We start from the raw sequence: 14,472 nt of genomic DNA, 5'->3' as shown, positions 1-14,472 counted from the left end.
TTAGCAGTTTTTTTATGCATCTATATCCTATGGTATATGTGTAAAATATATCATTATTTATTTGTACTTAAATCCCCTTTATTCTACTGCAAGACTGTCGTAATATGGCAGTTGGAATCGAGAAATGAGACAACTCCCATGTTTGTGCGGGAGAAAAAACCCAGGAAGGGATGAAAGAGTGCAACCGTTAATACAGGAAAAGGCAGTGAACCTGAGACTGGTAATGCAAGGGACATGGTCAATTCAGTAATTGAGAATCTGAACGTCAAAGAGGTCGCAGACTCCTTCGTTGTCGTCCAGGTTGAAGTTGTAGTCCCCGGCCGTGCTCGGGGACAGCCGCAGGAGAGGGAACACTGGAGGAGGCGAGGAGGAGGTCAGAGGTCAGACTGCAAAGTTTCAAACCACATTATGGATTTTCTTTGTAACACTTTGAAATTCATTCTCACCATCTGAGGACATCAGCTCATCTATCAGGTCAGCAACTCCTGAGAGGGACGAGGAAAGGTCACAGGGTAATATAGCACATACAGGCACAAACACTGTGTCACACACACACACACACACACGTATAAAATCAATAAAAGAGAAATACCAAAAGTTCAGAATGTTACCGTAACAGCCTGCCTCAACCTTCACTCTGATGCTCCCAGAATCCCCCTCCCCCATCTACCTCTTCCACTACCCGCACCTCCACCCCCCACCCCCTGTCCACCCAGACTCACCCTCTCTCTCGTCCTTCATCTGATCCCCAGTACCGGGGTGGAGCTTCAGCAAGCTGCCCACGTCCAGCAGGGACTGCAGCTCCTGGCCCGACACGTTCACCTGCTGCTGGGGGTCCAGAGCCGAGCCCAACACTGGCAGCTGCATGCTCAGCACTGGCTCAGTCTGGGCGGGGCACTCTGCAAGAAATACAACACAGCCCATCTGGTAAATACATAAAAAGGTATGTTCAGAACTTTCCAGAAGCCTACTCAATTAGTCTTTTGGGAATACATTCAAATGGCCTTGACTGTTTTTTGACTTTAGGCTTGAACTGATTTTTCTTTCCATAAGATGGCCTAAACTGCTGAAGTGAGGCCAAAGGTTGGCGGCAGAGCATGTGTTCCTTCAACACACACACACGCACGCACGCACACACACACACACACACTTGAAATCTCAACCGCTCCAACCGGCCCACATATCTTGAGCTCTGGCTCATGTCCGTACCCATCTGCACGTCAGGAGGGGTGGAGGAGGGCGTCAGGTCGCCATTGCGCCCCAGCGGCGCCATCTTGTGGCTGACGGAGTGCCCCAGGTCATGCATTCCAGAGGGACTGGAGGACGGGGTATAGGCCTGGCCCTGGGCTGAGAGCATTGGGAACGTCTGCAGGCTGGCAGGGGTGGTGGGGGGAGTGGGCATGGAGGACAGGTCCTCGAGAGGAGGCACTGAGAAGACCACAGGCTTGGAGGTTTCATGCTCCCTGTTGATGAGCATCACCTTGATGGGAGCAGACTGGCTCCGCAGGTTCACCTGGTACTTCTTCTGGCCCTTCTGACCCTGGATGGAGACGGAGGAATGGTGGTGAAGATGCACACTTTAAAAAAAATAAAAAATAAGACGATGTTATGTAATTTTAGGATGTTCAGGGTTCACGTGTGTGTATGTACGTGTGCGTAGCATGCCACGATTGTCCATCTGTGTGGAGAATAACGTTTTTCAGTTTGATTCGAACATACTGTATGGGAATGAGACAGGACCAGAGAGACAATGGAAACGGGTCAAACAGTACACAATAGGGGTGGGAATCCTTTGGTACCTCACAATTCGATTTTAATCGATTCTTGGGGTCATTAAATCGATTAAAATCGATTGACAAAAAAAACCCCACCCCTAGTACACAACGGTACACAACGGGATGCAGACCATGTTGGAGGAAAGCAAAGTCTCTCCACACAGAGATTTACATTGAGACTAAGCTCTAACGTGCATTTAAATCATCCCACTTTTATGACAAGGGTCATCTAATACTTTTTTTTAAATGTGGGGGGAAAGAATGTGAGGGGAGAAGGAATGTTAAAAGTTACCGTCTCGGGCATTGGCACCTCCAGTTGAGTCCCTGAGGGAGCCACCACAGCCAGGAGAGTGTCTCCCACGAAGGCATCACACACATCCTCATGTGAAACGTACTTATATGTATGTAGGCGTTAAGGAAGAAAGAGGGGGTTCAAGGGGAAGGGGAACAACTGTACTCAAACAATCATGAATAACTGGAAAAACAAGATCAAGTGGCTTACACTTGCAGGAGACGAAAACCACACCGCTGCCCAGACACAGTACACCTGTAAGAACCCCTCCTCTGTTCAAAGAGCAAACAATAGAAGAATGAGAAATGCATTTATTTCAACTGATGTCAGGGAAATCTCATGACAGCTTCGACAGTAACAGAGACTATGTGCACGTGTGTGTCAGGAAGGTAAGATATGGCCTTGAGAGCTGAAGTGGGGTCAGATGGTTGAGAGGTTAGGGAATCGGGCTATTAATCAGAAGGTTGCCGGTTCGATTCTCGACCGTGCAAAATGATGTTGTGTCCTTGGGCAAGGTACTCCACCCTACTTGCCTCGGGGGGAATGTCCCTGTACTTACTGTAAGTTGCTCTGGATAAGAGCGTCTGCTAAATGACTAAATGTAAGTGGAAAAGAAATGGGAAATAAGCTAGTATTAAATAGTTTTTAGAAGAAAAGATATCGACTGACAACGCTGTCCTCATTCATGTGTGTGATGCTCTGCTCCAGCCAGGCCTTCTGACTGTCCAGTTCCATCTCTTTTCTCTCCAGCTCAGATATCTGAGCCTTCAGCATCTCCACCTGGTCCAGAACCTCCTGGGTCTGGCAGCCCAGGTTCTCCCCCCTGAAAAGCCAAAGAGAAACGCACAGACACGGCGTCACACCTCCTTTCTCCCATGCATGCTTGGCTTTGCTCAGAAAACAGCCACCTCTCGCTAACCTCCACTGGATGATGTTCTTGGTTTTCTTCTCGATAAGCCCCACCCCTTCCAGCACGTTTGTGATGTCATAGATCCTCCTCTTCTGACGCACTGCCAGACTGTCAGCAGCCTGTGGATTAAGATGGAAAAAAGAGACATTTTGTAGGTTGTGCTTACAACTTCCAAGCATGGGATTGTTCACAAAGATGCTGGCATTTTGGCACGCAGTACTAAGGACATTCTAGTGAAGGAGAAAGCACTCAAGCATGAGCAGAGGGAAAGGCACTTAATTAATTCAAGACTCTTACAAAATCAAGCTTTACAAACAAACCAAATGCACTCCACACACAGAAACTACTAACAATTACAAGAAGGGAGGGGGGTGAGGGGGGGGGGGGGAGGGAGCCTTGCTGAGTAAACATTAGCTTGCTTTGGCGCGCAAGGAGAGAGGGAAAACTCCTTATCATTACAGTGAATTGAAAGGAGGAAAAGAAAGAGTGAGACTTGGCATCTTAGTGAATACTGAGTAAGTGCTTAAGGTATTAGTAGCAATGGTCACACTACAAGTAATAGCCATAGTACTGCAACAATAGCTGTGACTAAATACCCTAGCAGTATTAAACACAAATGGTTTCTTATTTCATAAATAAGACGGAAAATCCCGGAAAGAGATTTTGGAGCAAAGGTAACAAACAGTTGAGATGAAGTGAACAGAGGGAGAGGGGGAGGGGGTGAGGGCGAGAAGGGGTATGCGCAGGTGTCCCATGTACGTGAGGGGGAAATGAAAAAGAAAAAAAACAGGAATGACTTGAGAGTCTGAATGGACCACTTTCACAATTGTATTACGTTATGCCGTTTTTCAATTTTTATTTTAATCACTGACTGATGAATAAGGGGAAATTGGCTAGCTTTTTGCTAAGCTGCGTGGGGAAATTTAATGATGATGTTCATAAAACGTGACTGTAACAATGATTACAAACTGACTTTTAAGCCGAGAAACAAAGCACTTGGATGTTTATCAACCCAACCAAGATATCTAGCTAGTACAGTACGTGTCTAAAAAGCCTAATCAGTTCGTGTTGCCTGCGGTACTCTACCTGAATGAAAATAATCAAAGCACCTGACTTGACACTGGTGACACGATGGTGAAAGGGGCTAGCTGTCCTTTGTTCACGTTTGCTGACTGAACAGCAAGGAAAACAGACAATTCACAAACAAAGCTTGACCAATACAAATAATTGCTGTGTTTCAACTAAAGTTCATAACTGACCACTTTGAGATCAAGTACGCCGTCCTTTGCTTCTTGTAGCAGAGTCACAAACTTGATGGTAAGGAGACCCAAACTTTTCTCGTGGCGACTAGATCCCCCGTTCGACTGACTCGAGCGCACAGACTCTGCCATTGTCTCGAGCTCCAGTGTGAGAAATGTTTCTTCCACAGAAAACTTTGATAGCAGTCTTACTTATTCGTAAGACAACGACTTTGATTCACGATAAGTTGTAAATTCACCTAATTTACCTCAGGAAGACAGCAAATCGGTTTGAGGGTTTTTTAAATGAACGGATATTACGTTAGGTTACAGTTGTCAAGGCAACGACACCTTCTTGACTCCACCTCTACCCCTACAGTCACATCCCCTTTTAAAAGATTACTAATTCAACTTAATGTAAAATGCAAACAGAAAAAAACTGTTCAAGACGGGTTTATACTACTTAGCTTTTAGGAAACCACAATTATTTTATTGCGATGTTGACGATTCATGATATAAAAACAATTGTTAATAACTTAATAAAATATTTACAAAACGTAAACTTGGCACAAGGAGTGAATTTATAACTTCATATTCACCTATCACTTCACAAATATTGGTAAAGATTGAAACCTTTAAATGAGTTTAATCCAACTTTCTCAACCTCAGGTGTGTAATTAATCATGTAAACTGAGGTTAGAAGTCTTTCAGCACACTGGTCAGTCGTCTCATTTTGTCCTCCATGGTTTTCTTGCTGCTCTCTGTCTCCTCAAGAAGCTGTCGCATTTCCTCCTCCACCTGAAACACTCTCTGATTGGCCTGTTCAATTTGTTTCTGCTTCTCATTAGCCAGTCTCAAGAGCTCTGTCTGATGGGACACCTGCACACACTCCAACTGCCTTCGAAACGCATCGTCCATGCTGTGGAGCTTCTCAACTACAGCTCTGGATGACAAAAAAAATAACACAATTCCACATTGAGCTGAAAATAATTCTTACTTTAGGTCACCAATTTAAAAGATATAAAAGTATTTTGTAACTGAAGTCTTACTTGTGTGCTTCTGAAGCCTTATCTCTGTCCTCCAGCAGCAGGGTTTCTTTAGAGTCAAAGTTGTCTTTCATGCGCTTCACCTGGCTCTCTAGCCGGGTCAGCAGATCTGCCTTTTCCTGCCACTTCTTATTGGAGGCACTATGGGAGAAAGGAGGTGGTAATCACTCACATGCAAACAAACACACACACACACACACTCTCTCACACACACACACACACACACACTCTCTCTCACACACACACACACACACACACAAACCATCTCTCTATCACACACACACACACCATCTCACACACAAACACACACCAACCATCTCACACACACACACACACACACACACACACACACAGAAAATCTCACACTCACACACCTGTAGGCCCTCTTGACCTCGTCCAGCTCCAGCTCCTTATCCTCCAGCTGCTGTTTGAGCTCCTCCTTGCGGAAGCTGAGTTTCTCCAGCCTGTCGCGGAGCTCCACCAGGGGGCCCGTCTCCTCCTCCAGCTGCTGCTGGAACCTCCTCTGGGCCTGGATGCTCTCCTCACGCAGCCGGCGCACCTGCTCATCCCGCTCCTGCACAGCCTGCCCACGGGGAGGGAGGGAAGGAGAGAGGGAGAGAGGGGAAATAATATAAGGGAGGTGGGGGGGGGGGTAGAGAGGGCGAAGGAGGAGGGAGGTGAGGGGGAAGAAAGGAAAGATAAAAGATATTGGCCATGACAGAGATTCCAAGTGGGTTCATATAATATGCTGTATTAAAATGCAATGCTGATTAAAAGTGAATACACGGCTGACGGTAGTGATGACACTGATGACGCTAGCCCGCTAGCTAGCCCGCTAGCTAGGTACCTCTTTGAGTTTGCGGATGGTCTCTGTCTGGTCATCGATGACCTTGGCTTTGATCCTGAGGGCGTCGTTGTCTCGTTCGTTCTGTTTCTTCTGCGACTCCAACTCCGTGGACAGCACCTCGATCTTAGCCTCCAGACGACCTCTGTCCTGAGCCAATGACGCGCCTGCGTGAGAGAAGGGGGAGGAGTCAAACAAGGATGAGTCAAGGATGGGATTGGATGTGTGAGAGATGGGTTACTGGGTCGATTCGGAATAGAATAAAGGAGACGTGAAGGCTGTGAGTGAAAGTGAAGGACAGAGAGCCTTAATGTCCCACATGCTGTCATGACACAACAAAAAAGCGTCCGCCTAGTCATTGTGGTTATGCCTGTGTGTATTCAGATGTCCACAAGATGGCAGTAGCATTACATTTGCTCCTCTACAGTCGACACAGTGTACGATCATGATCTATTATCTGTATTTGTTAAACCGTGCTGTATACTGCGGGCGCCCTGCAGACTGGCCCCGTGCTACCTTGCTGTGCCAGCTCCTGGCCCCAGATCTTCCTCTCGGCCCTCAGGCCGTCGATGACCGACTCCTGGGCGCTGAGCTGGGCCAGGAGGCGGGACTTGTCCTTCTTCATGAGCTCCAGCTGCAGGTTGAGACGGCGGTCCTGCTCCACCCCCGCCTCCAGGGGGCGCAGGCGAGCCTCGGGGGAGCAGAGGGACAGAGCGTGACCAGGGGGATCGTGGGACGGAGAAACAGACGGACGGTGGGAGGGATGGAGAGACAGGCAGTGAGACAGGCAGAGGCACAGAGACAGAGAGGTAGAGGGAGAGAAAAAGAGAGACAGGCAGAGGCACAGAGACAGAGACAGGTAGTGAGACAGGCGTGGGCACAGACAGAGAGACAGGCAGTGAGACAGGTGTGGGGACAGACACAGAGACAGGCAGAGGCACAGACACAGAGACAGGCAGAGGGAGAGAAAAAGAGAGACAGGCAGAGAGAGACAGGCAGAAGGGAGAGAAAGAGAGAGACAGGCAGAGATACAGACAGGTAGAGGGACAGAAACAGAGAGACAGGCAGAAGGGAGAGAAAGAGAGAGACAGGCAGAGATACAGACAGGTAGGGGACAGAAACAGAGAGACAGGCAGAAGGGAGAGAAAGAGAGAGACAGGCAGAGATACAGACAGGTAGAGGGACACACAGAGGTCACTCTCGACAGAGGAAGCCAGATGGGTGGTTAGCTGCTGTGGCATATTTTATCACCGTAAGTCCCTGAGGCTTTTCCCTCAGCCTGTCACTGAGACTCATCATGAGGAAGTGAAAGTCACAGACAGCTTGCTAGCTTTTGGTAGTGCAAATTAAGACAATCTCAATGCCTCCTGGAAAACCACATATTCACACATCCCATGAATACCTTGAGCTCGGTAATTGCATCTTTCTTGGTTTTGATGAGCTCAGCAATGCGATTCTTCTGCTCCTTGACCATAGCAGTGAGATCCTGCACCAGAGAGGCAGACTGTTTCTCTCTCTGCTGGGAGCGGGCCAGGGCCGTCCTCACCTCCGACACCTCCCCACTCAGGTGATCACATCCCTCCTTCACCTAGAGAAAGAGGTGGAGGGGAGATCGAGAAGGTATTCAAGGCCCTGCTCAAAATATCTTCAAATGCAACCTTCCCTCGACATTCACCTGGACGATTCAGAGTATCTTAGTGTTATATTATTTATATATTAGTTATATTTTCCAGTCAGGGTGGAAGCATACATTTCGAACAAGAACATTTCTAATGACATGTATTAATAAAGAATGTCAGCAAAAAGTTGTCAAAAAAAAACTTGAGAAGAAACTTGATGACTTTAGTCTTGGTCAGAAAGTACACAAACTTCTTGCATGGCATTTAGATTTTCATCAATCAATGTCTACACGTTCATCAATCAAAGATTATACAAGGAGGTAATTTAGAAAACCTGCCTGTCTCAATTGGACCAGCAATTTGTAGGTACTCAAAAACACTGTGGTTAATGTCAAAGTTCAGTGTTTCAGAATTGGCAAGGTGGTACCACACATCAGTCTCTCAAAAGAGAGTGATTGGACAAAACAACAATTAGGATTTTTTTTTAAAGATCTATTTTTAGAGCTTTTCTGCTGTATTGGAATAGTTTCAGTGTAGAGTGACAGAAAAATGTAGAGGAGAGAGAGAGAGGAAAGGACATACAGGAAATGGCCCAGGCTGGAATCGAACCCTAGCCTACGTGATACGGGCTCTAAACTAGTGAGCCAACGGGGGCGCCCCGACAACGACGATTTTAGAGGGTGATTAAACTCTTTCCTCTCAGAGGACGCTAGCAGAAAGACGCTACTGTGTTTCAGCTGAGGCACGGACAGACCTTAGTGAAGCCTGGACAGACCTCTGTGAAGCCTGGACAGATCTCTGTGAGGTACGGACAGACCTCTGTAAAGCCTGGACAGACCTCAGTGAAGCCTGGACAGATCTCTGTGAGGTACGGACAGACCTCTGTGAGGTACGGACAGACCTCTGTGAGGCACGGACAGACCTCAGTGAAGCCTGCACAGACCTCAGTGAGGTACAGACAGACCTCAGTGAAGCCTGCACAGACCTCAGTGAGGTACGGACAGACCTCAGTGAAGCGCGTGGCCTCGATGGTGAGGGCCATGCGGAACTCGTCCTCCAGGGCGGCGTACTGCTGCTTGCCCTCTGCCAGCCTCTCCTCCATCTCCGACACCCGCTGGGCGTGTCTCCGCTCGGCAGACTCCGCCTCCCTCGCCACCGCCTCGCGGAACTCCGCCCCACCCGGCACCAGCCTGGACTCCAACTCCTTTCTATGAAAAAAATTCAAAGCCCATCAAAACTAAGTACAAAAAAACTGTAATCTATATTGTGATAGTGTCATTTTAGTTATATTAGAATCTTTTGGAGACACACCCCAAGAATTCTGCGGGCCCGTAAATGTGTCGGACAGGGTCTCTAGTAAAGCAGCACTGTAACTAGCATGAACACGTCTGGTGTTTTACCTGTATACCTGTTCCCTGGATGCCAGCAGTTCATGCAGCTGCTGCTGCTTGTCTTTGTGCTGCTTTGCCATGGCCTTGTGGATCTCCACCTCTCTCTTCATGGCGGCAGCCTTGTTCCCCAACTCCTGCTGTTTCTTCATCTGGAAGGTCAACTTCACCGGTCAGAGGCTAGGAATCTTCTGGTAGCCATGACGCTTTATCGGTAATCATGGCCAATTATGACCATCATAAAATAGACGGGCCTAATCTTGCATCAAGGTAATCCTATCTTGATATTCAAATAATCTCTTGCCCAGCTAGCTACCTCCTCCGCCTGTTGGCGGGCCCTCAGTGCTTCCTTGTGGGCCACGCTGTCCTCCAGGCTGCGTAGCGCCCTCAGCTGGTGGTCCTCCTGCTGGCGAGCCTGCTCCAGCTGCAGGGCCAGACCCTGGCTCCTCTCCTCCAGCTCCTCTACCCGAGCCTGCAGCCCTGAGCGCTCCGAACGCTCCCTCAGGAGCAGCTCCTTCAGCCTGTAGGAGGGAGGGAGGGAGGGAGGGTGAGAAGAGAGAAGGAGGGAGAGAAGAGAGAGGGAGGGAGGGTGAGAAGAGAGGGAGGGAGGGGAAAAGGCACAAACATAAAAGAAAGGAAAGAGGGAGAAAACAAAAGATGGACACAATTAGGCAAGGTAGAGAGTGGAAGATAGGGAGCAAAATGAGCCTGTGATGGGGGTAGAGGGCGGACAGGGTCATTAGTGCTGGCCGGGGAGCTGCAGCGGCGATGGCAATTAAGACAGATTCATGCGTCACCACTGACATATGCTTGTCACCGTGACTGCCATAACCACAATTTATCTTGGGAGGGTGAAAAAGACAAGGGCAGTACATCAGGACACAGCAAAGCACTGCCATCTGACTCTGCGGAACTCGCCAGAAGGATGCACTCCATCGGAAGGTTTCAGTGACACAGACTCTTTGAATGGTTTTAATTATGGATAATCAGGCCCCTTGGTATTCAATGTCAAGGCGCACGCAGGCTAGATACACTGTAGATAGGTGTGAAAGCTCTTGCTAATGCAAAGCACTAAGCTTTTATGTAGGTGCGTTGCTTTTATGTAATGGAAAATGAAAGCCTGAATTTCAAAATCTACTGTGAAGTACATTCACTTTAATGTGCCATTAGTGCATTTGGGTCCATCTAGTATGGCAGTGTTAGTGTGTTTCAGATATTTTTATGGGCTGTACAGGACCGAGTAGAAGAATGTGTGTATGTGTATTTATGTTTACGTGGGCACGTGTATGAATCTTTGTGTGTGTGTGTGTGTGTGTCTGTATGTATTTATGTGTATGTGTGCACGTGTATGAATGTATGTGTGTGGTGTGCGTGTGTTGGGACCTGTCTGTGGTGTGCAAGGCCAGGCTCTGCAGGTCTTTCTCCTCGCTGGCCTGTGTTTGCAGGCTCTTCATCTGCTCTGTCAGCTTCCTGACAGCCTGCTCTGCCTTCCAGCGCCTCTCCCTCTCCTGGTCACGCTCCTCCACAATGGCCTGGCACACACACACACACACACACACAAATCCTTGATCTTCTGCTGTACTTTCTTTCTGCACAATTTCTACATCTTTTTGGATAAAAGCGTCCGCTCAAATAAATAACCAGATAATAATAATAAGTAACCAGAAGAGACACCAAAACACACACAGAATCTAATACACAATCACAGAGTCATGCACAACTGGCACACAAAAGCGACTACATCCCTGCCACTATTAATCAGTCCAAGTACAAGTACATGGCCAACAGCAATGGCTGAGTCCTAGTTCATCATGGTCCTTACCCTGTATGTCTCCTCCTCCCCAGTGGACCTGTTGCTCCTGTCCCCTGGGGCTCTGGGCGGGTTGAGGCCCTTCCTGGCTGGCCCCACCATGTCTGCAGGGCCCGGGGCAGCAGATGGGCCTCCTGCCTTCCTCCAGGCGCCCGCTGCACACTTTGAACCTCTGCCTTTCCGGCTCTCTGGGTCGCTGTGCGTGTAAAAACGGTTTATTTGAAACAGCTGAAAAAGTTACATCGTAAAAATAAAACGTATAAGAGAAAAAAAGGGCGTATTCTCCGATTAACCATCTTGCTTTAAAAGGTTTCTAAATGAGTTTAAGTTATTCTGTGGACCAGCAACTTTTCTTTAAACACCACCTTGTCTTCCACGAGGGCATCAGAGACTGCCAAAACTAAATGAGGGTGAGTCAAAGCAGGTGTCATGAGAGGCTGATGAAGTAAGATGAGGGGGCAGAGCCATGCTTGGGGTGTCATCTATCACATGTAAGTGATGACAGGTGTAATCTGAAGGAGTAGAGGAGGAGAGTTTAAACCATGGGTGGGAGGGAGAGATTGATGGGCCAACCTACAGAGGATCAAGGGAACTCATTATATCACCAAGGTACTCATTAGGCTGTTGGCTCGTAAACAAGGCAAAGAAGAGGGCTCTGTATATCCTCTAACCGTAACATACCATCATCCTGACAGTAAAACGGTATATTGCCAATATATGAACATTTATGGGCAATATTGTTTGGGAACTATTTAGACAGAGGACAAGATGCCCTTTTATAAATTTTGTATGGTATAATTATATATATATATATATATTATTATTATTTTTATATCATAATCATAAAATGAAAAGTTATAATGCTTATAACGTCATTTAAGTGTACAGTATTAGCCTTAACCCATGTCTTGTGTAGTCTTAGTACCCAGTGACTGCATTAAGTGTAGATTGGCACATGAAAGACAGACAATGCCTCTACCTGTCAGTTCTCCTGGCCCTGGGCTCCTTAACGGGCCTCTTCACTGTGGCTCTGCCACTCCTCTGCTGGGCTGCCGCGATCCTGGAGCCACGGCGGGTCTCCTTCCCGCTGTCACAGTCACTTTCTGACGTGTTGTCAATGTCCCTCCTGGGCTTCCGTAGCTTCACTGAGGGGGCGGAGCTTCTGCTGGCATCACCGGCAGGTTTCCGAGGCAGAGGTTTCTGAATAGGTTTAACACAGGTAAAGAACAATATCCAAAAACAAACATCTTCGATAATACCCAGAACAAACCAAACTGGGGCTTGTGGGTAAATGGTTTAGACAGGTGCAGACAGTCTTGTACAGTTCCAGGCTCACCTGGTGGAAGAGCTGGGACACCTGGTGTTCTAGTTTCTGAATGCGCTGTTCATTGTAGGGGTCTGCTTCTGGGCCGACCTGCAGTGGGTCGGTCCGTCTGGTTGGTGGTGTGGGCTCCACGGGGCCCGCCCGCTGGCCGTACTGGCTCATCTCCTCATTAATACGTGGGGTTACATTTACAGTTAGTCATTTAGCAGACGCTCTTATCCAGAGCGACTTACAGTAAGTACAGGGACATTCCCCCGAGGCAAGTAGGGTGAAGTACCTTGCCCAAGGACACAACGTCAGTTGGCATGACCGGGAATCGAACTGGCAACCTTCGGATTACTAGCCCGATTCCCTCGCTCAGCCACCTGACTCCCACAGGTGGTGAGAGGCCCATCTCCCCTAGCCTAGATGTGCATGCATGCACTTGTAAACGTCAGACCCGATAGGTCTCAGAAAGGCCCAATCTCCAATTATTGATAATACTTGAGGGTGCAAAACGGACAATATACCTATGGATAACTAATGGTATCCTCTTAGTTTTAGATTAGTTAGATTTCATGCAGCTACTTTCTTTTGCAATACTAACATCAATTATTACCGGGTCATTTGCACTGGTGTCTGAGGAGAGCAAGAATTCCACATAGTCATCCAGACCAGGGATATCGATAGGGCAGTCCTCTCCTAAAGAAGCGTGGTTTCCAAGCCGGTCCACCCTGTCCAGGATAGAGATCTGAGGCAGAGCCTGGAACACCATCTCCCTGTAACCTGACGAAAGAGAACACACTCTAATAATAATCACAGCAAACACCACAAAGATCTAAAATGACAAGACGACTATAAATCATTCAGAGAGCAGTCTTACCTGGTGAACTGCAAAGAGGGTTATCTTTGCCATCCACACACAATGTGACTTCTCTCAAACTCTGCAGTCCCAGCATGCACTGCAGCAACTGGTTGATGCTGCCCAGGCTGTTGCTATGGAGACTGAGGTGTTTCAGCTTGTATTCGGCCCCATGAAGGTACAGTAAGCCTGTAGATTTAAAGTGCTTATGTGTTAAATGTAATGTGATATATATGATGTTTTAAATGTTTGTTTTAAATTCATGTCACCCACCTGTGAGGTCACTTATGTGATTGTAGGATACATTTAATCTAGTCAAGTTCACTAGTCCATTCAGTCCTGTGTTACAGCAAGAAGGGTGTTAATACTACACACAGTGGGGAAAAGTTCTCAACTTCTGAAGTAAATTAGGTAATAGTCTGAAACTCACCTTCAACTTTTGTGATTAGGTTGCAGGACAAATTTAGGGTTCTCAATGAGGTAAGGGAGCAAAGTCCCTCAATACGAGTAATGTGATTGGATGACAAGTCCAAGTGTCGGAGACGCCAAGCCGACGTCAAGCCCTCTAGCCTCGATATTCTGTTACAGTGAAGATTCAGTGACGTAACACTGCTGCTCAGCGGGACCTCCGACAAACTTAAAAAATAATAATAATAGAAATAGGAAAATGAGGGTGAGGAAATTACAGACCAGTGGTATTGTTTTTATTTTAGGCTACTGGAGTTTCAATAGATAATTGGAAACGTGTAGGGAAGCAAGCGGAGTTGGGATTACCTTGATATGTTCTTGTCTATCAAGCACAACTCTCCATCCGCCATAACCTATAACATTAATAACGAGCTCCTGTAGTCAGTATCTTAAATGACTGGTTTTGATGGTGGAAAAACAAAGATATCAGAATTCATGATAACATTATATATTTCTATGCATAAACTGATCATTCGATCAACAGATAACATATGAACATGGCAATGACGGATCCAGTTACTTGGCAAAAAGACATTATGTGTTAGCTTGCTTATTACATTAGCATATTAGGCGTGTAACAAAATGTATATACAATATGAAACTGCTTCCAACTTTACATGATATTATTGTCTTTCAGGGTTTCTTTCAATCAAAACATACAGGTAATGCATCTACTCGGGACAAGGTAGCTATGCTTACCAATCGTCTCCACACCAGTAATTGAATGCAGACAATTTTGCTAACTTTTTGCTGTTGTTGACATGAATATCAGCAACTCAAATACAAGCAAGCCCCCACTGACGTCTCACAAAACAGTGTTTACATAGATAAACATCAAGATAAACTAAATTAACTTTTTCATAATAGTTGAAGCATTTGTTTTTGTTTTTACCGCCGCTTGAATTGAATTAGCCGCT

At 46.9% G+C, this 14,472-nt stretch overlaps 2 protein-coding genes across 2 annotated transcripts; both read right to left on the bottom strand.

Moving 5' to 3' along the window:
* Window positions 1-243: 243 nt before the first annotated feature.
* e2f5 (E2F transcription factor 5) lies at window positions 244-4,389 on the bottom strand. Its single transcript, XM_067252821.1, has 8 exons — window positions 4,237-4,389; window positions 2,987-3,096; window positions 2,729-2,890; window positions 2,068-2,176; window positions 1,318-1,540; window positions 1,139-1,165; window positions 447-482; window positions 244-353 (listed from the first exon to the last, which is right to left on the bottom strand). The coding sequence occupies exons 1-8, from the start codon at window positions 4,366-4,368 to the stop codon at window positions 244-246; spliced, it is 909 nt and encodes a 302-aa protein (XP_067108922.1). The 5' UTR covers window positions 4,369-4,389.
* A 326-nt stretch (window positions 4,390-4,715) lies between these two features.
* On the bottom strand, window positions 4,716-14,388 carry lrrcc1 (leucine rich repeat and coiled-coil centrosomal protein 1). The gene is given in 19 exon segments (XM_067252822.1): window positions 4,716-5,158; window positions 5,265-5,402; window positions 5,636-5,844; window positions 6,109-6,272; window positions 6,622-6,796; window positions 7,508-7,693; window positions 8,731-8,932; window positions 9,125-9,264; window positions 9,429-9,633; window positions 10,496-10,644; window positions 10,935-11,118; window positions 11,902-12,122; window positions 12,259-12,458; window positions 12,829-13,011; window positions 13,109-13,276; window positions 13,361-13,426; window positions 13,518-13,723; window positions 13,862-13,908; window positions 14,255-14,388. Coding segments are annotated over 18 exon segments (3,087 nt in total). The 5' UTR covers window positions 13,906-13,908; window positions 14,255-14,388; the 3' UTR covers window positions 4,716-4,911.
* Window positions 14,389-14,472: the final 84 nt, after the last annotated feature.

This window comes from Osmerus mordax, chromosome 16, assembly GCF_038355195.1.
Source record: "Osmerus mordax isolate fOsmMor3 chromosome 16, fOsmMor3.pri, whole genome shotgun sequence".
NCBI lineage: Eukaryota > Metazoa > Chordata > Actinopteri > Osmeriformes > Osmeridae > Osmerus > Osmerus mordax.
This window is presented reverse-complemented; position numbering and strand designations above follow the sequence as displayed.